This window comes from Gigantopelta aegis, chromosome 10, assembly GCF_016097555.1.
Source record: "Gigantopelta aegis isolate Gae_Host chromosome 10, Gae_host_genome, whole genome shotgun sequence".
Taxonomy (NCBI): domain Eukaryota; kingdom Metazoa; phylum Mollusca; class Gastropoda; order Neomphalida; family Peltospiridae; genus Gigantopelta; species Gigantopelta aegis.
Window position 1 is genome coordinate 91,434,805 of NC_054708.1, and position 24,976 is coordinate 91,459,780.

At 38.9% G+C, this 24,976-nt stretch overlaps 1 protein-coding gene across 1 annotated transcript; it reads right to left on the bottom strand.

Moving 5' to 3' along the window:
* Positions 1–5,513: 5,513 nt before the first annotated feature.
* LOC121383919 (protein ANTAGONIST OF LIKE HETEROCHROMATIN PROTEIN 1-like) lies at positions 5,514–6,383 on the bottom strand. Its single transcript, XM_041514016.1, has one exon. The coding sequence runs from the start codon at positions 6,381–6,383 to the stop codon at positions 5,514–5,516; it is 870 nt and encodes a 289-aa protein (XP_041369950.1).
* Positions 6,384–24,976: the final 18,593 nt, after the last annotated feature.

A 24,976-nucleotide genomic window follows, 5' to 3' on the forward strand; every position in this document is an offset into this window, starting at 1 on the left:
GTTTGTGTGAAAAGTTCGGTGCAGTCAATTATCACTCTACAGTTGGGATATTTGGATTTAAACTGCTTTGGCATTGTTTCCAAATTCACCTGTCGAGTAGGCCAAACGAGCAGAAATGAAAGTTTTATGTGCAGGTAGTTAACCCATCTTGATATAATTACACTGCATGTCCCTTTAGAAATGTTAAACCTGTCTGCTAGGTCTTCAATGAGCAATCCCAGTCGAAGACGCATCAATACCATAAAAAACTCATCAATGAGTCGACGATTACGAGGTCTTCCACCCTTTCTTTCATCATGAACATCATACATATCATGCATTTCATTAAACAACAACGCAAATGTTGCACCATTGGGAACCCCAGTGTAAAACATGACTTTGTCATCCCTGTTACCGATGTCTTCAATCGTTATGTCAGGTTTCATTGTTTGGAGAGCTATGTGATTGACTGTGTTCAAAATGTGTGGTATTGGTTGCAACGGTTCACTGAGTATATGTACAAAATCTGTTTGGGTGCCAATATCTTCATAAGAAATACATGTTTGTGAAGAACAATTTGTAACTAAAATAGCATCTGTTTGTTCATTTTTGTTTACAAAATTAGTAACATCATCTGATTGCACTGGTCCAAAATAATCATGAAATCTGACTGACGTGTTAAGCGCACTGTCATCTGTTTGTAATACAGGTCCTGGTTCATAGTTGTCTCGCAGGTCGTTGATATTGTCCGGATTTGTAGGGTCTGCTTCTTGCACAGCATTTAGATGAATGTCTGTGTTGTCATCTGTTGTAGACTAAAAAAAAAAAATGGGTTTAGTGTTAGTACTGTTTGTTAAGATGTGTGTGTTCTGTGTAATTTATGTAATATTTGACAACAGGCACAAAGGAAGGACATGGCTGAAGAAGAATTTTGTTAAATTAGTATTGCCAGCACACGTTTGGTGTGTGATATCTGAACTGTGTGATTGTACTTTACATTCTATTTATACATTCTTTATAAATACGTGTAAGAAAACCAAAGATCTACAATTGAGGGAATCGTATTTCTCCAGTCAAAATTTTAACTGATGGTACCATCGTGTATTCAAAACATTCATGAGTGGTCAATGCAAATTGATTATTACTGTTAATCATAATAAAATTGTAACTGATTCCTAATATGCATGCACATAACAATTTATAACCAAATCATGTATGTTGTGTTTACACACTCCAGAAAGAAAACAACACTGCATATATAATGTTGAACTGTATTTGAAAAGTTGAAGTGAAAACTGCCATGACTGAAAATTTCTACATTAAAAATTTATGAATATTTCAGTACAATAGGATTGTTTTCTATATGTATATATTTTTTAACATTTAATGAACACTGTATAATAACATCATTATTTAATGGAATAATGACGCCTTGATTTGAACTGGGTTTTTTAAATGTAAAATTCCAATAACTACATTGTATACGTTTTTATTAATGGGTGAAAATGTGTTAGACTATTATCACTATAAATTGATGAATATTACAAAACTAATTACAATATAAATAATCAATCAGCTAAAACACTCATTTCTATTTTCGAAAAAGTTTACAGCTTAAAACTAACATTACAAAAAATTATATATTTTATACTTTTCCAGGAATAAATTTTGCACTGAAATCACTTCCTTGTAAATGTAGACACACCTGGTTGTTTTTGTTTTTTGTTCTTGTGTGACATTAATTTAACGAACGACCGTATTAAAATATAATATACTTACTGTCAATGTTCTGAAAGTTTTTCCCTCAAATATACTAGGAAATTTGTTGATCTTCGTTTCCTTCCGCCCGGAAAATGAACAGAACAAAGCCGATCATTGTTACTGTTGGAATAGTTCCCATACACTAATTTAATTCGCCGAAGCCACAATCGCTTAAGTATGACATTGGCCGGAAATCTGTGCAATTGAATGGTCAGGCCATTGACAATCTTCCCTGTATAATTCGAGCAAACACAGCAATAATGTCGTTGTTTTTCTGTGGATTTCAACATATTTCGAACCTTTCAGCATTCCAAGCGTCAGATGTTAATCGCCAATAATTTTTTTAAACTTTTTTTATTGAAGAGTTCTTACAAGGGAGGTCAATTTTCAGGGGAAATAACTCACGTTATCGAACAAGGCTATACAGGTCTGTCTGTCTGTTTCTCTCTCTCCCTCACTGTTTCTCTGTATGTCTCATTATATCTGTATCTCTGTCTCTGTTTCTCTCTGCTTATCTGTTTGTTTTTCTCTCTGCTTGTCTGTCTGTCTGTCTGTCTGTCTGTCTGTCTGTCTCTCTCTCTCTCTCTCTCTCTCTCTCTCTCTCTCTCTCTCTCTCTCTCTCTCTCTCTCTCTCTCTCTCTCTCTCTCTCTCTCTCTCTCTCTCTCTCTGTGTGTGTGTGTCTGTGTGTGTCTGTGTGTCCATCTTTGTATTTATCTGTGTGTGTCTCTGTGAATATATAGTTTTGAAAACAAGGGGTTTTTTCCAGTTCCTTTCAAAACATACGTTTATTTTTCAGTGAATTCATACATTTATAATAATATTTTATATTGACTTCAGGAGGAAGTACCTGTACATGCTTATAATTTATGTAAAAAATAAACCGGTTTTGATACACAAAGTTCCTTATCGAAATATTATTAGCACATTTATGAATTAACTTAAATAGTTCCTATTGTCATGCATAAGGGATAGTTCATGTTCAGTTACTACGATTTAACATTTCCTGACACTTCTAGTGTCTCACGTGGTATATTTTTAATCTATGGGATCGTTCAATTAGTCGTGCAGCAATTTATTCAAATACATCAAATCTTATTCAAAATTCTGTAATATTATTACAGTGTATATATTTAAAATGTTCATATTTATGGGATTATTAGCAAATGTATATAGAAGTTTAGAAAGAAATATATATATATATACCTAATATTTCCGGTAACCTTAACAAAAGAAGAATAAGAATAAGAAAGGCAAGTGTGGGTAGTTATATATATATATATATATATATATATATATATATATATATATATATATATATATGCATTCAAGACCGCATATGAGCACATAGTCAGGAGGCAAACTAAAGTACAGTGTAAGCGGTAAATCGGTTAATGGACAGTACCTGTACACAATAATTGTAGAATTAACTTCCACAACCATCGGCTGAATGATCACATGTGTTTTATGTGTATTGTTCACTTTCTCGTGGGGGATGGGGTAGGGCGGCTGGGGTGTGTGCGAAGGGAGTGTCAGTGGGAAATCACTTTTGACGGATACTAGTTTGAGTGTATTTCAGCTTAAGTAGTTGTTGATTAAACCCACTGTTTTTAATCAGCTGCTACGGCTTTTACAACACATTCATGTAGGTTACTTTCTCTTACACATATCTACACGTATACCCCAAACGCATGCACATGTATACTCACGTAAGCAAATTTACTTATATAAGTAAATATACTCATTTGAGTATACATGTCATGCGAACGCATTTGCTCACGTGAGTAAAATTACTTCAGGAGTAAATTTGCATGTGGTCCGGAGCACATGCAAAAGTATATTTACTCATGAGCAAATCTGCCCCATATGCAATTCTGTCATGCGAACGCTTAGTAAAAATATTCACATAAGTATTACCATTTTAATAAACTTGAGATTGGGAAGGTTTAAAAAAACAATCATCATCAGACCAGACATGTAGATTTCATAAGCACTACTTGTAGTAAAAGGCTGTCTAGACATTTGGCCAAAACGGCCTTCACTGCATAAATTATTTTGAAAACTTAACACAGCTGCTTTCATTTTCTTGTGCTTTACGGGGATTAAATGTGAAAATGGCTGCAAAATCAAAATCTATCTCAAGACGAGGACACGCATGGACGGATGATGAAACTTTAACTGTTCTAAATTTATGGAAGGAATTGAATATTGAAGAAAGATTGGATGATCCAAAAGTCAACAAGTCAAACCTTTATAAAACTTTATCGTCTGCCCTGGAGGATTTTGATTTCGAAAAATGATCAGAACAGTGCAAGATAAAAATGCATACTTTAAAACGTACATACCGAAATTGCAAAAATAAACTAAATAAGAGTGGGGCCAGTCGGTGATTGTGCAAGCATTTTGATAAACTTGATGAAATCCTGGGAAACAGACCAGCTACATCTCCCATTAAGGTCATTGAATCATTAACCAGAGCCAGAGGCAATGCATCTGATGAAGGAAGTGATATCGGTGAAGAAAATAGTGTTCACAATGACCAAGGTCTAACACTGGATAGTGATATTGAACAGGATCCTATTGAACCGAGCGTCATTGATGAAGTTTTGGAACCATCGGATACAATCCCAAACAAAAAAACAAAGAAATCTCTTTTTGAAACCACACCATCATCCTCTACACAAAACACTTCTAAATCATTGAGTGACAAGACCAACGCTGCTTCCACTACTTCCACCAATAAAAAAGCTCGCAAAAATCGCCTGGAACTTGTTCTTGGGACTGTCATGTCAGAGTTTTCATCTGCTAATCAAATAATTGAAAATAAGTACGTTGAGCTAGAGAAACAGAAGATCGAAGTTGAAATTAAACGCATAGAAATGGAGAAATGCAAGATGGAAATGGAAGAGCGACAGAGGAGGGAAGAGCGTAAACACCAATATGATATGATGCAGATGATCCTTGAATGTGTTAACCAGAGGGCCACACCAGGTCCTAATAGAAACGCACATAATATGGGACCAGGATCCTCCAATTGGCAAATGCCTAATGCCATGGACACAGCAAACACTATTTCCTTCGACTCTTCTGGTTCTTCATTTTATGACATGTGAATGTTTTACACAAAATGTAAACAAAGTTACAGCATTTTATTTTCCCCACTGTTTTTAATTTGAAATGTTTTTTTTTTTTTTTTTTTTTTTTAGTTAATGTTATAGTTAATGTTCTTTAAGTTTAAGAGGAACATAAAATCTCATTTTCACAATATGTATGTGCATAATAAACAGAGAGGGAGAATACTTTCCACACTTATCTCAGGTCTGCATAAGTTGCGGTGGGAAGTCGGATCGATTCCCCTTGGTGAACCCATTAAATTACTTCCCGTTCCAACCTGTGATCCACAACAGGTATAACAAAAGCTGTGTTATTTACTATCCTGCCTGTGGAATGGAGGATATAAAATACCCCTTACTGCTAATTAAGAGTGGCAGCAGGTGTCCGCTCTTGTTATCTGAACGTTCCTTAACCATATGTCGGACTTCATATAACCGTAAATAAAATATGTTGAGTGCATCATTAAATAAAACAACTGGTGATCAAAGACTATATAAGAGTATTTCGACAGTTAGGTCAACATTTAAAACAATAATAATGATACAAAAGAAACACACATTTGTTTATTGCAATAAAACAAAAAATCAAAAGCATTGTTTATTTGAATAAAACAAATATCTGCCATCAGCGTTTATTTGAATGAACAAACGAACATTCGCATTCAAAAACCATTAGCAAAGGCTTGAGTAATATGTTTTCGAATCAGAACTCCTGATTTTTCCCCAGCATCCAAGTTTCTGTCATTTTCTATCTCACCAGTAACATCCTGTGGATCCTTTTCGTCCCAGTTCTCATCATAGAGCTGATTGTGGGTCTCGCGTATGTTGTGTAGCACAACACAAGCCGCAATGACACTGCAAGCAAACTGAACATCTACATCCAGGCGCTTCTGGAGACACCGCCATCGACCCTTGAGACGTCCAAACGAATTTTCTATGGTCATTCGGGCACTACTCAACCTGTAGTTAAAGGTCTTCTGTTCGTCAGAAAGAGAAGACAGGTTACTGTACGGTTTTAGAATCCAGTGCCTCAGAGGGTAGGCCGGGTCACCGATAAGGACAATTGGTATTGTGACATCTTTTTCTGGAAGAGACACTGTTTTCAGCCAATGTGGGAATAGGATGGAATTCTCACCCTTGAAGAAGAGCTCAGAATTTGCTAACACTCTGGCGTCATGTACGCGCCCAGGCCAACCAATGTTTATATCCCTGAATATGTATTTGTGGTCACACACACCCTGCAGGATGAGCGAGTACCACCCTTTTCTATTAAGATAATCACCATGGGAGTCTTGTGGTCCAATGATGGGAATGTGGTATCCATCAATCGCCCCAGCAAAGTTAGGAAAATTCCATTTCTTTTGAAATCCATTTATTACCTCCTTCAGGTCGTCATCCTTAGGAAAATACAAATACTCATCCATTAGGACATTTATTATGGCTTCACTCACATCATGGATAGATTCTGATACTGTGGATTTTCCCACTCCAAACAGATACGCTATAGTTCGATACTCCGCAGTCGATGCCATCCAGTAGATGGCTATATATACCCACTCGTTTTCGTAAGTCAAGTGGCATACGAACCCAGTTTTCCTTTGATTTCAAAACATCTGACAGTTTGTCACAATTGAATCAAAAACGTTCCTGTCCATTCGGAAAATGCCATACCACTCTTGTTCCTCTCCGCTGTTTAGATTCTCCCACCACGTGGACTTCCTTTCTTTTGCCCAGATACGTTTTTCTTGTGTTAATCCTACAGCAAGAGCAATACACACTTTGTATGGGAAATATCTTCTGACTCTCTTGTGGTACGATAACAACCTTTCCATCCTGGTTTTAGTAGAAACTAAAGAAAATTCAAATCTATCCGTCTTTTATATGACTAAAATACTCACCTTTCTTAATTTCATGCGAACGCTTAGCAATTTTGCTTTTACTTACATGAGTAAATTTACTCATGAGCAAATTTACTCATATGGGTAAATTTTGTGCATGCGTTTGGGGTATTAGATTATAATGTAACAGTCGTGGCGTAATGGGGGGGGGGGGGAGAGAAGGAACTGGTTGGAACGGCAAAAAGCCCAATTGATGTGTTCACCGAGGAGGTTCTATCCTGTTACACAAGTCCCCCAGGCGAACGTTCAACCAATTAAGCTAGATCCCGCCCCGATCATGATAGATAATACCACACGATGGGTTACGAAAAACAGCAAGGATATTTTATATGCACTTTTCCATAGTCAGGATAGTACATACCAGGGCTTTTAGTATACCAGTTTTAGGGTACTGGTTGGAACAGACAAAAACCCCAATTTGTGTGTCCACAGAAGTTCGATCCTGCGACACAAGCACCTCAAGCGAGCGGTCTGGAGTAATGGATGAACGTAAAAACTGAATAGGTTCACTTACAGAATGAACCTTAAGACATATTCGTATCCCTGACGAACTCCCAGCCACTGAATAAAATCTAAACACAAAGTTTAAAATTATTTCAATTTGTATATATTTAACATCTATGTCGTATTCTGACGTTTTAAGCCTTTATTACAGAATGGGCATTTTTTTATATTACAAAATGGGTACCTATTTTTATTACAAAATGGGTCCGATTTTATTACAAAATGGGTACCTACGTTTATTACAGAATGGGTCGTTTTTTATTACAAAATGGGTACTTATTACAAAATGGGTCGTTTTTTATTACAAAATGGGTACATATTACAAAATTGGTCGTTTATTACAAAATGGGCCTCAACAGACGTAGAAAACCGCAACTCTCTCAAACATGAGATACAAAAAATTGAATTAATCAATATCATGTAGGCCTATAATTTGTAATTATCGCAAATTGCGATGTGACATCGCTTATTTTGAGCCTTGTGTTACATCACTATATTTTTATTGACTGTACACAGTATATAGGGTGAACCGTATATAGTACACACCATGATGGCATCAGAGGCGTAACGTGGGTTGCCAGCGCCCGGGGCAAAGCATGCATTGCGCTCCTTAACCAGTGGACCGTTAGCACTCCCCCGAGTCCCTTCCACCAGTCCAGAATTTTGCGCTCGGGGCAGTCGCACCGGTGGCTCCGCTCACGCTACGCCACTGCACACCATAGGGCCTACGAACACTCGAAACACGTGGGTGCCATATGTCAGTGTAAGTGGCTCTCTGCCGCTAGCTTTTGACAGTCAATGGCCATTATTATCAAATTAGGTTAAATTATACTGTTCAACCAAATACTGATCTGGATTACAGATCAACATGACTGTAGTGTTACCAAAACGTTACACATACCTTCCTTTCATGGTTGTTTGGTTGGCAAAAACCCAGATCAACATGACTGTAGTGTTACCAAAACGTTACACATACCTTCCTTTCATGGTTGCTTGGTTGGCCAAAACGTTACACATACCTTCCTTTCATGGTTGTTTGGTTGGTAAAAACCCAAATGCTTGCAGGCCACGGCCTGCCACTCGTTTTGTCATCTTAATAATAACGTTAGAAAATTTAGTGTCTGAACTGGGATTCGATCCAGCAAACCTACGGCACCTCCTAACTCAGCAAACGAACCTCGCTCCAGGTCACTTCACACCGGCATGGAAGTCAATACTCAAACCTCGCTCCAGGTCACTTCACACCGGCATGGAAGTCAATACTCAAACCTCGCTCCAGGTCACTTCACACCGGCATAGAAGTCAATACTCAAACCTCGCTCCAGATAAACTTCACACCTGCATGGAAGTCAATACTCAAACCTCGCTCCAGGTCACTTCACACCGGCATGGAAGTCAATACTCAAACCTCGCTCCAGGTCACTTCACACCGGCATGGAAGTCAATACTCAAACCTCGCTCCAGGTCACTTCACACCTGCATAGAAGTCAATACTCAAACCTCGCTCCAGGTCACTTCACACCTGCATGGAAGTCAATACTCAAACCTCGCTCCAGGTCACTTCACACCTGCATGGAAGTCAATACTCAAACCTCGCTCCAGGTCACTTCACACCGGCATGGAAGTCAATACTCAAAATGTCTGAGTAATGACCTGGGAGCGTGGTAATGTGTTTTCCTGTAAATGGATATATGACTGACACACAGGTGCATAATTACTATAATTTTACCACAAGCAAATTTTTGGTGTTTTTTCTCAATAATAATAAAAAAAATATATATATAACATACCCATTAGCCCTGGTACCGTTCCAAATTAGAAAAATTAACAACTTCAGTGGCGGGTCCAGAAAATCCATTTAGGGGACCCCAATTGACATGAGGTGAAATGCCAAGGGAACATTAAGGGAGGTTAGGAGGGGGATCGTAAAACAATGAAAATTAATATATACTCTTCAAAAAAAGAAACGCAAAAGGGTACAAATGGGTTATAATTCCGATTTTATGTTTCCTACCGGTTCATGCTTTGTGAATATAAGGTCATTGCATGTCCCAAACACATTCCCACGGTTACATTCGATAAAACGCAGCTACTGTAAAATAAAGTTTCAAAATGTGAATATTCGCAAAAACGCGGCCATGTGCAAACCATGTCACCACTGCACGTGCGTTGTCTGCACGTGCAACATGAACACCGACAGTATAAAAGTGCAGGGTGTTCGCTTGCCTGGCCTCTGTATCTGGCCGACAGTTGACAATCCAGGACATGCCACGTCTCAGTGAACCGCAGAGAAACAATGCCATCGGCCGACTAGACGCAGGCGAATCCAGAACGGCCGTTGCCAGGGCATTCCATGTGTCCCCAAGCACCATCTCCAGACTGTGGGACCGTTACCAGCAACATGGATCAACACGTGACCTCCCTAGATCCGGTCGACCACGGGTCACTACCCCCGGGCAGGACCGCTACATCCGGGTACGCCACCTTCGGGAACGATTGACTACTGCCACCTCCACAGCCGCAGCAATACCAGGTTTGCGCAGGATATCCGACCAGACCGCACGGAACCGCCTACGTGAGGTAGGAATTCGTGCCAGACGTCCAGTTCGAGGTGTCATCTTAACACCACAACACCGTCGACTCCGACTGCAGTGGTGCCAGGTTCATCGACAATGGCCTCAACTGCGATGGAGACAGGTGTGCTTCAGTGACGAGTCCCGATTTCTGCTCCGACGTCATGATGGAAGATGTCGCGTGTATAGGCGTCGTGGTGAACGTTATGCGGCAAACTGCGTGCAGGAAGTGGACAGATTTGGCGGGGGTAGTGTCATGGTGTGGGCAGCCATCTCACACACTGGCAGAACTGACCTGGTCCACGTGCAGGGCAACCTGAATGCACAGGGCTACATTGACCAGATCCTCCGGCCACACATCGTTCCGGTTATGGCCAACGCCAACGCAGTGTTCCAACCTGACAACGCCAGGCCTCACACAGCACGTCTCACAACGGCTTTCCTACAGAACAACAACATTAATGTCCTTCCTTGGCCATCGATATCACCGTATTTGAACCCAATTGAGCATCTATGGGACGAGTTGGACCGACGCCTCCGACAGCGACAACCACAGCCCCAGACCCTGCCCGAGCTGGCAGCAGCCTTGCAGGCCGAGTGGGCCACCATCCCCCGGGACGTCATCCGTACTCTGGTTGCTTCAATGGGTAGGCGGTGCCAGGCAGTTGTCAACACACGCGGAGGCCACACCCGGTATTGACTCCAGATGACCTTGACCTTGGTGGTGTGTCCTATCACTTACTCACAATGGACTAGAGTGAATTGTGAACAATCCTGCAACATTTGGTAATTATCGGACTCACCATTCAATAATTAAATCAATTCTCCAAATGTTACTACAATGTGGTTTTGCGTTTCTTCTTTTGAAGAGTATATAATAAAATTATAAATATCGCAAAATTTAGACGCCCCCCCCCCCCCCCTAGATCCGCCTCTGAACTTTTATATCCGCGTCTTGTACGAGTTCGTTATTTATTTGTTTAATGATATTTAAAATTGCGTTTTGGATCGTTTGAAGGGAACAACTTTGGCAGCCATGATCGTCTCTAGGTCTGATGTCGGGCAAATCCAATTTCCAATAGGGGCGCGATGCTTGTTACTCTCTTGGTTATCGTATTGATATTATGTTGTTATTGTTTAGTTATAAAAATAAACAATTAGTGATGCATATCTAATTTAGATTGTTTTGTTTGTAAGAGAAATCTCTCCACTTGTAGCAATATTCAAACAAGTTAATAAACTCGGTTCTGTTTCGACAGAGATAGAAGTTACGAAGATTTCCAGTTGGAAAGACGTGTCGCTCTGCCCCTTCGAGGCGGTCGGCGTCGAGTCCCCCACCCCCGGGGGGCTCCGCCAAGACCCCTATGGATGGCGCTGCTGCGAAGCGGAAGGCCGTCACCCCACCAAGTAGTGACCAGCCAGCCAAGGCCCGGCCTTCTGCGACCGCCCGAGGCAGGGACGCCGCCTGGAGCCTAGCCATCTCCAAGATCAAGGGCCAGTACGCTCGATACTTGGTCGGGGACACCTCGGACACCAGCTCACTGCCGGGAGGCATTCTTGAGGGCAACTTTAAGAAGTTTCCTGACGGAGTTGAGTGTGCCATCCACGCCATGGAACTACGAGACGGGAAGTTTGGACTTGTGGTGACGTCGCGCCGAGATGATCTCTACAGACAGGGAATACTCTTCGAAGACATGGACAACTACACCATCCACAGAGTACTGAAGATCATCGCCGGCGCCCATTACGTCGAGCTAGCTAAGACCTTGCTAGCCCACCGTTGGAGGAAACTGGTGCCACAGTTCAACGCCAAGCACTTTAATTTTTTAATTTTTTTTAAACAGTCCAACGCACTTTATTTTGGCAGCCCGTCTAAATTGCTCAAATCACCTTAAAACCCTTTCGGTCGAGCAGTCTAATTTTGTTCTTTGGACTAAAAAAATTTTCCAGACATGAGTTGTATGAATGAGCTCATTTTGGCTTTAGGTCTTTGACCTAACTACTAAATTCGTATTCCAAATTCCGCCCACCTTAAACTCACACGCCGCCCCCCCCCCCCCCCCCCCCCCGGCCCGGACCATTTAGATCGGACTTTAAACTTTAGACCTCCGTTCAAAATTATATGTCGAAATTATTCTCTCTTTTTTTAATATTATTAAATAGTCCGATCCTCTCTTCTTTCTCTTATTTATTTTTGGACTGTCCATCTAAAATGCTCCAAATCATATAAATATTCGGCCGAGTAGTCAATTCTTTGTATTTTTGGCTTGTAACTTTTTTTTTTTTTTTTTTTTTTAATTCTATTAACTTTTTTACTAATAGCTATTTTAAAAATTCTGCCCATTTTCAACTCTATCCTCCCCTCATCCCGAGTCAGGCCACCGATCTTATCGGAGGTCGGACTCTGGATGGGCGTGTTCGAAACCCTAGTGGTATATGGACACGTTAAATTGTTATCTATCTACCTAGCACTTTTTCATCGTTAATTAATTAAATACACGGTTTTTGTGTTTGTTTGTTTTGTTTGCTCAAGTTTCTTTTTAATGTTTGTGTGGGATTTTGTTTGTTGTTGTTATTGCTTTGTGTTTGTGTTTTTCGTTTGTGTTGTTGTTGGGGTGGGGTTTTTTGTTTGTTTTTGTTTGTTGTTGGGGGGGGGGGGTAGGGAAGGGGTTGTAGGGATGTGTCTGGTTTAGTTGTTTTATTTGGTTTTTAATTTATCTTTTCACAGGGTAGTTACTTTTCAACAACTCCACAGGAAATGAATCTCAGCCATGAACACCAGGTATGTTCACTGTAACCAATTATTGTTTTAAAATAAAGTATGATTACTTCTGTCAATCAAAGACCGTAAGTAATTTCAAATAGACAACGGGGAAAACACACCTCATGAGAAATATATTTAAAACAAGCCATAGACGTTAGCTAATGTTAATAATTGTAAGAGGCTATATTATTAATAAATTACTTTTGTTATTACTTCGTGTCTTCTTTTTATTAAACTATAGTTACATTATATCTTTAATAGTAGTACCTTTTTTATTAAACTATAGTTACATTATATCTTTAATAGTAGTACCTTTTTTATTAAACTATAGTTACATTATATCTTTATTAAACTATAGTTACATTATATCTTTAATAGTAGTACCTTTTTTATTAAACTATAGTTACATTATATCTTTAATAGTAGTACCTTTTTTATTAAACTATAGTTACATTATATCTTTAATAGTAGTACCTTTTTTATTAAACTATAGTTACATTATATCTTTATTAAACTATAGTTACATTATATCTTTATTAAACTATAGTTACATTATATCTTTAATAGTAGTACCTTTTTTTTAATTAAACTATAGTTACATTATATCTTTAATAGTAGTACCTTTTTTATTAAACTATAGTTACATTATATCTTTATTAAACTATAGTTACATTATATCTTTAATAGTAGTACCTTTTTTATTAAACTATAGTTACATTATATCTTTAATAGTAGTACCTTTTTTATTAAACTATAGTTACATTATATCTTTATTAAACTATAGTTACATTATATCTTTATTAAACTATAGTTACATTATATCTTTATTAAACTATAGTTACATTATATCTTTAATAGTAGTACCTTTTAGCTTGTCGGACCGAATGTCAGGCAAGACTTTCAGCCTATTTCGAGCCCAGTTCATGTACACGTTGACACAATCTGTAAACATCCCTGCCTTATCAGCAATAATGATTTACAGCTGTTTTATATTGCACAAAGCGCCAGCTAGCAGGTAGTGATTTAGGACCTAGGTAAGTGCGTTCAAGTTGACAACAGAACTAGATAAACCTCTCGACTCTCAGTTAACATAAACTCAAATAAAACGAAACCGTTGTTTAGATTTATATTTTTTTAGTTCATTGACTTGTATCATACACATTGAACAAACGTGTATTGCATGTTTTGGCATATATACTGAGTCAAATTAAAAACTTCACAACCGTTTCATCTAGGCTAATTAGCCAATATGACAGAAGAACGAGTTAAGTAAGGTATATTTTTATTGTATGACGTCCAAAGAAAGAATAGGAATAAATATTGAGTAAACAATCTGTTCGAGGCGCCCACAGCTTTCGTCAAACCCACAAACAGTCAAAATAATAATTCACAAGTAGGGTCGTCTGATGAAATCACAGGTTCAGTAGCGTGTATACCCTCCGTGTGTACCCACAATTGCAAGGCAATACCTCCTCATTGACAGCCTGATGCGTGTAAAGACTGCATTAGGGATACGGCGCCATTGTTCCACTAATGAGGCACCAAGTTCCTGCAAAGTCTGTGGAGGGTTCCCGAGAGTGCGCAGGCGTCTTCCCAGCACATCCCACGCGTACTCGATGTACTTGAAGGCCAATCCATAACATTGATGCCCGCATTTCTCAAGATGGCCGTGTGGGGTCTGGCGTTGTCATGCTGAAAGATCAGGCCTGGACCATGAGCTGTCATGAAGGGCACATGTTCCTGGACCAGCACCTGGTCGCGGTATGCAGTAGCATTAAGAACGGCCATTTCCACAGAAAGCACCCCAAACCATTATACTTCCGCCTCAAAAACTGTCAACTTCACTGACACAACACTGAGCATGACGTTTACCACGTCGTCTCCAAACTCTTTGCCTGCCTTTGACAAATCGCAGTGTGAATCTTGATTCATCACTAAACACGACTCTATTCCATTCCCTCCGAGTCCATCGCAAGTGGCGTTGTGCCCACAGTTGACATCGATGAAATTGGGTCAAAATGGTTCCAACATATGGGCGCCGTGCGTGGAGGTGAGCGGTTCGCAGCCGATTTTGGGTCGTTTGTGCGGACAACCAACATATGAAAAGTTCATTACTGGTTGCTGTAGCTATCATGAAACGGTTGCGGAGGTGACGTAACACAATATGACGGTCATCTGTCTGTAACGTCACACGTGGTCTACCCTTGGTGCCCGTTTGTTGTACTCGTGTCCACAGATCATGAATTGCCTGTCGACTGCAACCCAACGCCCTTTCAACGTCAGCTACTGACGTTCCCGCGTGCAACATGCCGACGACAACGTTCACGCTGCACATTTGTGAGGCGTGGCATCGAAACAAATATCGTTTTAATGAGTGTTTTCGTTGTGTCAGACTACTGTGAGCAAGTAACGATGAAAACACGTGTGCTACTATAGTCACGTGACCAGTGGCACGTGCCAAACCACTTCTGCCTCAATGGTGTTGTGCACATGCTATGGATCGAGTCATGTAGGCCTTGATGAGCTTCAAATGGAGTGTCGACATTGCCATTACAATATTTATTCCTGAAAAAAAATCTGCTTTCAAAACTCACCGACTTTATTCAAATTTCAGATTATGAAGTTTTTAATTTGACTCGGTATACTAGAAAAACGTATTAAAATAAAACGTGTAAATGCTAAATATTTTTCAGTTTACTTCGGTTTTCTGTCCTTTAGTTCAGTAGTTAACTGGTACAAAATAGCACTCTATCTCTAGACATCGCTATAGTGTTATTGTTGATCAGTGACGTTGTGACAGTACATGCTCTTAATTTCTTTTCGCCTGTGGCGATATTAATTGTTTTAGAGGGCCGTGTGCAGTTCCAATATGCACTTAGCCCAGGTGGGAACCTTGTTACGTAATACCTTCGCGCGACCGTGCATCCCAATATGCACTCAGTCCAGGTGTGGAGGCCATGTGGCCAGTAATTACGTAATACCTCCGCGATTGGCGACAGCGAGTCTGGCCATCTAAGGAAAATTCCCGTCTTGGTCGCTGTGGAAATATCACTTGTAGGTATTTGGTGCCGCGATGTACCCCCAGGCGATACTGGGGTTTTATGGTAAATAGCTAGGGTTTTAGAGATAACAGGGAGAAACATAGGAAGGCTTCCAGGGGGAACGTTAGTCCGTCGGGACTGGTAATTATATATTTTCTGCTCTGTGTATAACCTTGATGTGATTGATGTGACTTTAAATATTTTAATACTGTATTATACCAATATTATTTAGACGGTGCTGCCGGTCATCTGACGCAGTACACTGTAGGCTCACTGTCTAAGTAATTATTAAAGCTTAGCCAGTCATCCTAGAGGACCTAGGTAAACGGTAGGTTATTGTCTTTATTGTGATAGGTACCAGTATTAAGTCTGTATTACAAGGTTACTGAATGAGTAGTTAAGAGTTAATTAAAAATTAACCAGTTAGGAATAGAGTTGTAATTCCTTTATTAATTAAGTTCCCCTGGCAGCGTTTCTCAATTATCACACGCTACTGAATGAGTAGTAAGGGTTAATTAAAAATTAACCAGTTAGGAATAGAGTTGTAATTCCTTTATTAATTAAGTTCTCCTGGAAGCGTTTCTCAATTATCACACGTGTGGGTGTTGTGTCACGGTGAAGTGATTAGCATATTGTGTAAACTAGACACCTAGAGATTAACTAATTAAGTGATCAGTTCTGGGTTGTTATTATTTGTTGTTGTTAATTAACTACTGCGGCAGTACATTTGTCAGCGTAGGTTAATATAGATTCCAAAGTGTATTGTGTTTTGTTGTGTTTTCTAGTGAACTAAACGTGCTATAATAATATATACTTTATATAAGATCTTATCTCTGATCATACCTAGACGAGCCAGCGGGTATAACTGCCTGTTACAGAGAGATCTAATAGATATACAGTTAGGAGAGATATTTGGACAATCGTGTTTCATTCAGTTACGGGTATTATAGGATCCCCTTGACAGGAGTGAAAATTGGGGCGCTCGTCCCGGATCTGAAACGGGACATGCATATTTTAAAAAAAGTATTGTTTGTAAATGGGGGCTTTATAAATTATTTTTACAAATTTACTAGAAGTAGCAACGTTGTTCACTAGAAAATTAATTAATAATAAGTGTGTCATATCTAAACATGGATAAGAATTTGCTGGATAGGCCTACGCTCAGTGTAGTGGAGATTAAGCGAGCACGTAAGGCCGAGTTAGTTGAAATCGCGGGTGAGCGAGAAATTGATTTAACATCAGCTAAAACCTTAGGAGATATAAGGACAATTATTATCCAGGAAGTTTTTGGTGATAGTCCTGTTATGGAAGACAGTGAGACTGTTCCAGAGATAGAGATAAATAAGTTAAGTGTGGAACAACAATTAGCTTTTAAAAGACTTGAGTACGAAAGAGAAGAACGTGCATTATTAGAGAGAGAGAGAGAGAGAGAGAGAGAGAGAGAGAGAGAGAGAGAGAGAGAGAGAGAGAGAGAGAGAGAGAGAGAGAGAGAGAGAGAGAGAGAGAGAAAGAGAAGAGAGGGATAGAGATAGGGAAGATAGAGAGAGAGAGAGAGAGAGAGAGAGAGAGAGAGAGAGAGAGAGAGAGAGAGAGAGAGAGAGAGAGAGAGAGAGAGAGAGAGAGAGGATAGGGATAGAGAGAAAGAAGAGAGGGATAGAGAATTCCAGTTAGAAAAATTAAAAGTGGAACATGAGTTAAAGTTGAATACTGACGAAGTCAGACGAGAAGTAGGAAATGGGTTTAACATGTCGGAGGCTTATAGATCAGTGCCTGTATTTGATGACCAGGAGGTAGATATGTTCTTCCAACGTTTTGAACGGGCCGCTAAGCAGCTAAATTGGCCGCAGTCTAAGTGGACATTGTTAGCCATGTCTACGTTTAAGGGGAAGGCTAGTGTAGCTTATAATTCAATGAGTGATGAGCGAGCAAGTCAGTACGACCTAGTTACGGCGGCAGTGTTGAGGGCGTATGAATTACGACCTGAGGATTAACGGTTACGGTATAGCGAGTTGAGAAAAACGAAGGGTCAGTCTTATAGTGAGTTTGTGGCTAAGAAGGCAGGGATGTTTGATAAATGGGTGGTGTCTCATCAGGTAGAGTCATATACCGAGTTACGAGAGTTGTTGATCTTACAGGACATTAAAAATGGATTACCAGTTAGCTTACGTATTCATTTAGAGGATCGTGATGTCAAAAAGATAGAGGAGACAGGCATAGTGGCAGATGATTACGTGTTAATACACAAAGTTCAGGCAGTACAGGGTAGCTCTTTACCACAGGGTGATAAGAAGAAATTTCAGCCAGGTTTTCCCGGGAAAGTAACTATCAGGGAGAGTCTTCTAGTTGGTCAGCTAGTCAGGCAAGGAATGTACCTGGTGGGCAAAGTAAGGATAAACCTGCATTATCAGCCAATGCACGAACTTTTCGTCCACATTGCAGTTACTGTAAAAAGGATAACCATCTTGTCGGGAACTGTTTTAAAAGGAAACGCGATAATGCGCAAGTGGTCGGTTTAGTGAGGTCAGCTCCGTTAGCGAGAGAGTTAATGGTTAGTCCTATGGCAGAGAAAGTAAACCCCTATGTGTCCACTGGTATGGTTTGTGATGTGAAACAAGAATTGAGTCCTAAGGCAATATCAATCTATAGAGATACTGGGTGTAGTCAGTCGCTGATAACGCAAGAGTGTTTAGCTGGTATTAAGAGTTCAGATACATGACGTAGTTTGGCTTTAACCTCAGTTACTGGAGAAAATATGGTTGTCCGGTTACATAACGTTTTCTTGTGTTCGAAGTTTGTGACGGGACCAGTCATTATGGGTGTTGTAAAGGACTTGCCTGTTGAAAACATAGGAGTTTTGTTGGGTAATGATTTGACTAGTCAGTGTTGTCAGCCGAAATGTGACCATTTGTTAATTAAAGACAGCCCTTTACCCATAGAAGAGTGTGAGGTTGATGAGATTAGTTATCATGCCTGTGTAATGACTAGGGCTATGGCCGGAAGGGTAGCACGAGACCCAGAGGAAAATTGTGATTTGTCTGATACGTGTGTGAGCCATGAAACTGGAGTGGATGAGGTTATCAATAAAATGGTAGATAAGTTAACTGAGGAATTAAATGTGGCGGAACCTGTTGATCTCCCGCAGATGGGAATTGAACCAGTTGTGTTTGATAAAGGGGACTTACCTTGTAATAGACAAGAGTTAATTCTAGAGCAGGGAGCTGATCCAAAATTGTTGGCAGCTCGCACTACATTGTTAACAGAGGGTGAGATGGAGGATCAGATGTCAGGTTATGATATGGACAAGGGAGTATTAATGAATAAGAGAGTTAGAGATAGGAAGGCTAGGAAGCAACTGAGTCATGCTCAGAGCAAAATAAAATCAGTGTTTGATAGGAAGGCTAGGAAGCAACTGGGCCATGCTCAGAGCAAAATAAAATCAGTGTTTGATAGGAAGACTAGGAGTCGGGAATTTAAACCAGGGGATAAAGTGCTGCTGTACCTTCCCATTAAACGGGGTTCATTACAGAACAGGTATTTCGGGCCCTATGTTGTGCACAAACGGGTTAATGAGACAGGGTATGTGATAAACACTCCTGATAGAGTTAGGAAAAGTAGGTATTGTCACATCAATTTGCTAAAAGGTTATTTTGACAGACTGCCGATAGTTCCAGAGTTACCGGTCCAAATTGAGAGTCACTCAATTTCCTGTGATGACGTCAAGACTGCAGAGATCAAATTAACCAACAGCCAGATTCTAGCAGACTTGAGCCCCCAGCGAGAAACGTTGACTACGCTGATACAAGACAATGTTTCCATTTGTCAGGACCTTCCAACGGTTACCAATACCTTAAGCTAGGATGTGCGCTTGGAACCCAACGCTACACCGATTCGACAGCATGCCTATCGGAGAAAACCTGGAAAACGCGCGACACTGACAAAGAAGGAAACGAAGTTCCAGTGGTCAGATGAATGCGAGAAGTCATTCAACCGTCTCAAGCAGATGCGCCCCTCGTCTCCCGTGATGGCAGCACCAGACTACCGAATGCCTTTCAAGCTAGCTGTGGGTGCCAGTGACGTGGGAGCTGGAGCTGTGCTGTTCCAAGAAGACGAAAATGGACTGGACCATCCTGTAAGTTTCTTCTCCAAAAAGTTTGACAAACACCAGGTGAACTATTCCACTATAGAGAAGGAAGCTTTGGCCATGGTACAAGCTCTGAAGCATTTTCAGATCTACGTGAAATTGGCAGTGCATCAAGTGGTGGTCTTTACGGACCATAATCCGCTCACTTTCATTCACAGAATGAAAGCCACCAACCAGAGAGTTTTGAGATGGAGTCTTCTTCTGCAGGAATTCCCAATTACCATTGAACATATCAAGGGCACATCTAATGTAATCGCTGATGCCCTGTCCCGAAGTTGAACGTTATGATAATGTGTTGACATTCTTGATTTCTGTTTTCTTTTTATATATTTTATTTGTATACCAGGGACTCAGAGACTCAATGTGATTACTGGTAGTCACCTTATTACTATGTGTTATAAATGCCCAAATGCGTCGGTTAACGCACCTTTTTGTTTTAATGTAGTATATTTCCCTATTCCTAGAGTAGAGGAAATATCCTTTTTGAGGTGGGGGTGTGTGACGGTACATGCTCTTAATTTCTTTTCGCGTGTGGCGATATTAATTGCTTTAGAGGGCCGTGTGCAGTTCCAATATGCACTTAGCCCAGGTGGGCACCTTGTTACGTAATACCTTCGCGCGACCGTGCATCCCAATATGCACTTAGTCCAGTTGTGGAGGCCATGTGGCCAGTAGTTATGTAATACCTCCGCGATTGGCGACATCGAGTCTGGCCATCTAAGGAAAATTCCCGTCTTGGTCGCTGTGGAAATATCACTTGTAGGTATTTGGTGCCGCGATGTACCCCCAGGCGATACTGGGATTTTATGATAAATAGCTAGGGTTTTAGAGATAACAGGGAGAAACATAGGAAGGCTTCCAGGGGGAACGTTAGTCCGTCGGGACTGGTAATTATATATTTTCTGCTCTGTGTATAACCTTGATGTGATTGATGTGACTTTAAATATTTTAATACTGTATTATACCAATATTATTTAGACGGTGCTGCCGGTCATCTGACGCAGTACACTGTAGGCTCACTGTCTAAGTAATTATTAAAGCTTAGCCAGTCATCCTAGAGGACCTAGGTAAACGGTAGGTTATTGTCTTTATTGTGATAGGTACCAGTATTAAGTCTGTATTACAAGGTTACTGAATGAGTAGTTAACGGTTAATTAAAAATTAACCAGTTAGGAATAGAGTTGTAATTCCTTTATTAATTAAGTTCTCCTGGAAGCGTTTCTCAATTATCACACGTGTGGGTGTTGTGTCACGGTGAAGTGATTAGCATATTGTGTAAACTAGACACCTAGAGATTAACTAATAAAGTGATCAGTTCTGGGTTATTATTATTTGTTGTTGTTAATTAACTACTGCGGCAGTACATTTGTCAGCGTAGGTTAATACAGATTCCAAAGTGTATTGTCTTTTGTTGTGTTTTCTAGTGAACTAAACGTGCTATAATAATATATACTTTATATAAGATCTTATCTCTGATCATACCTAGACGAGCCAACGGGTATAACTGCCTGTTACAGAGAGATCTAATAGATATACAGTTAGGAGAGATATTTGGACAATCGTGTTTCATTCAGTTACGGGTATTATAGGATCCCCGTGACAGACGTAATCGATGTCAGTACCGTAACATGTAGGTTACTTCAGTTTGTCTTCAGTGCATGAAAGGGTTTTAAACAAACGTTTTCTAATGGTGAAAAATTGAAACCACCGCGAGATTTCTCTTTTCAAAGTATACATTTTGCATTTTGTTAAAAACAAAATGTAATCATGAATTCATTTTTTAATTTAAAAAAAAATGAATGAATGGATGAATGTTTAACAACAGCCCAACATGAAACATACATCGGCTATAGGCGTCAAACAGCCCAACACGAAACATACATCGGCTATAGGCGTCAAACAGCCCAACACGAAACATACATCTGCTATGGGCGTTAAACAGCCCAACACGAAACATACATCGGCTATAGGCGTAAAACAGCCCAACACGAAACATACATCGCCTATATGCGTCTATGTTTGTTAGAGAGGACATATTCTATGTTTGCTAGAGAGGACATATTCTATATTTGTTAGAGAGGACGTATTCTATGTTTGTTAGATAGGACATATTCTTTCTTTGTTAGAGAGGTCGTATTCTATGTTTGTTAGATAGGACATATTCTATATTTGTTAGATAGGACATATTCTATATTTGTTAGAGAGGACGTATTCTATGTTGGTTAGAGAGAACATATTCTTTGTTTGTTAGATAGGACATATTCTATATTTGTTAGAGAGGACGTATTCTATGTTTGTTAGATAGGACATATTCTATATTTGTTAGATAGGACATATTCTATATTTGTTAGAGAGGACGTATTCTATGTTTGTTAGATAGGACGTATTCTTTGTTTGTTAGAGAGAACATATTCTATGTTTGTTAGATAGGACATATTCTTTGTTTGTTAGAGAGGACGTATTCTATGTTTGTTAGATAGGACATATTCTTTGTTTGTTAGAGAGGACATATTCTATGTTTGTTAGAGAGGACGTATTCTATGTTTGTTAGAGAGGACATATTCTATGTTTGTTAGAGAGGACGTATTCTATGTTTGTTAGAGAGGACATATTTTATGTTTTTAAGAGAGGACATATTCTATGTTTCTTAGAGACGACATATTCTATGTTTGTTAGAGAGGACGTATTCTAAGTTTGTTAGATAGGACATATTCTTTGTTTGTTAGAGAGAACATATTCTATGTTTGTTAGATAGGACATATTCTTTGTTTGTTAGAGAGAACATATTCTATATTTGTTAGAGACGACGTATTCTATGTTTCTTAGATAGGACGTATTCTACCTTTGTTAGAGTGGACATATTCTATGTTTGTTAGAGAGGACGTATTCTATATTTGTTAGAGAGGACGTATTCTATGTTTGTTAGATAGGACATATTCTATGTTTGTTAGAGAGGACGTATTCTATGTTTGTTAGAGAGGACATATTCTATGTTTGTAAGAGAGGACATAGTCTATGTTTCTTAGATAAGACATATTCTATGTTTGTTAGAGAGGGCGTATTCTAAGTTTGTTAGATAGGACATATTCTTTGTTTGTTAGAGAGAACATATTCTATGTTTGTTAGATAGGACATATTCTTTGTTTGTTAGAGAGAACATATTCTATATTTGTTAGAGAGGACGTATTCTATGTTTGTTAGATAGGACGTATTCTATGTTTGTTAGAGAGGACGTATTCTATGTTTCTTAGATAGGACGTATTCTATGTTTGTTAGAGAGGACGTATTCTATATTTGTTACAGAGGACGTATTCTATGTTTGTTAGAGAGAACATATTCTATATTTGTTAGAGAGGACGTATTCTATGTTTGTTAGATAGGACATATTCTTTGTTTGTTAGAGAGAACATATTCTATGTTTGTTAGATAGGACATATTCTTTGTTTGTTAGAGAGAACATATTCTATGTTTGTTAGATAGGACATATTCTTTGTTTGTTAGAGAGAACATATTCTATATTTGTTAGAGAGGACGTATTCTATGTTTGTTAGATAGGACGTATTCTATGTTTGTTAGATAGGACGTATTCTATGTTTGTTAGAGAGAACATATTCTATATTTGTTAGAGAGGACGTATTCTATGTTTGTTAGATAGGACATATTCTACCTTTGTTAGAGTGTACATATTCTATGTTTGTTAGAGAGGACATATTCTACCTTTGTTAGAGTGTACATATTCTATGTTTGTTAGAGAGGACATATTCTATGTTTGTAAGAGACGACATATGCTATGTTTGTTAGAGAGGACATATTGTATGTTTCTTAGAGACGACATATTCTATGTTTCTTAGAGAGGACATATTCTAACCTTGTTAGAGAGGACATATTCTACCTTTGTTAGAGAGGACATATTCTTTGTTTGTTAGAGAGAACATATTCTATATTTGTTAGAGAGGACGTATTCTATGTTTGTTAGATAGGACGTATTCTATGTTTGTTAGATAGGACGTATTCTATGTTTGTTAGAGAGAACATATTCTATATTTGTTAGAGAGGACGTATTCTATGTTTGTTAGATAGGACATATTCTACCTTTGTTAGAGTGTACATATTCTATGTTTGTTAGAGAGGACGTATTCTATGTTTGTTAGATAGGACATATTCTACCTTTGTTAGAGAGGACATATTCTTTGTTTGTAAGAGACGACATATGCTATGTTTGTTAGAGAGGACATATTGTATGTTTCTTAGAGACGACATATTCTATGTTTGTTAGAGAGGACATATTGTATGTTTCTTGGAGACGACATATTCTATGTTTGTTAGAGAGGACATATTCTAACTTTGTTAGAGAGGACATATTCTACATTTCTTAGATAGGACATATTCTGTGTTTGTTAGAGAGGACATATTCTACATTTGCTAGAGAGGACATATTCTAACTTTGTTAGAGAGGACATATTCGTCCTTTGTTAGATAGGACATATTCTATGTTTGTTAGAGAGGATGTATTCTATGTTAGTTAGATAGGACATATTCTTTGTTTGTTAGAGAGAACATATTCTATGTTTGTTAGATAGGACATATTCTTTGTTTGTTAGACAGAACATATTCTACCTTTGTTAGAGTGGACATATTCTATGTTTGTTAGAGAGGACATATTCTATCTTTGTTAGATAGGACATATTCTGTGTTTGTTAGAGAGTACATATTCTACATTTGTTAGATAGGACATGTTCTATGTTTCTTAGAGAGGACATATTCTATGTTTGTTAGAGAGGACATATTCTATGTTTGTTAGATGCGACATATTCTACCTTTGTTAGAGAGGACATATTCTACATTTGTTAGAGAGGACATATTCTGCATTTGTTAGATAGGATGTTCTATGTTTCTTAGAGAGGACATATTCTATGTTTCTTAGTGAGGACATATTCTATGTTTGTTAGATAGGACATATTCTATGTTTCTTAGAGAGGACATATTCTATGTTTGTTAGAGTGGACATATTCTATGTTTTTTTAGAGAGGACATATTCTACCTTTGTTAGATAGGACATATTCTATGTTTGTTAGAGAGGACATATTCTATGTTTTTTTAGAGAGGACATATTCTACCTTTGTTAGATAGGACATATTCTGTGTTTGTTAGAGAGGACATATTCTATATTTGTTAGAGGACGTATTCTATGTTTGTTAGAGTGG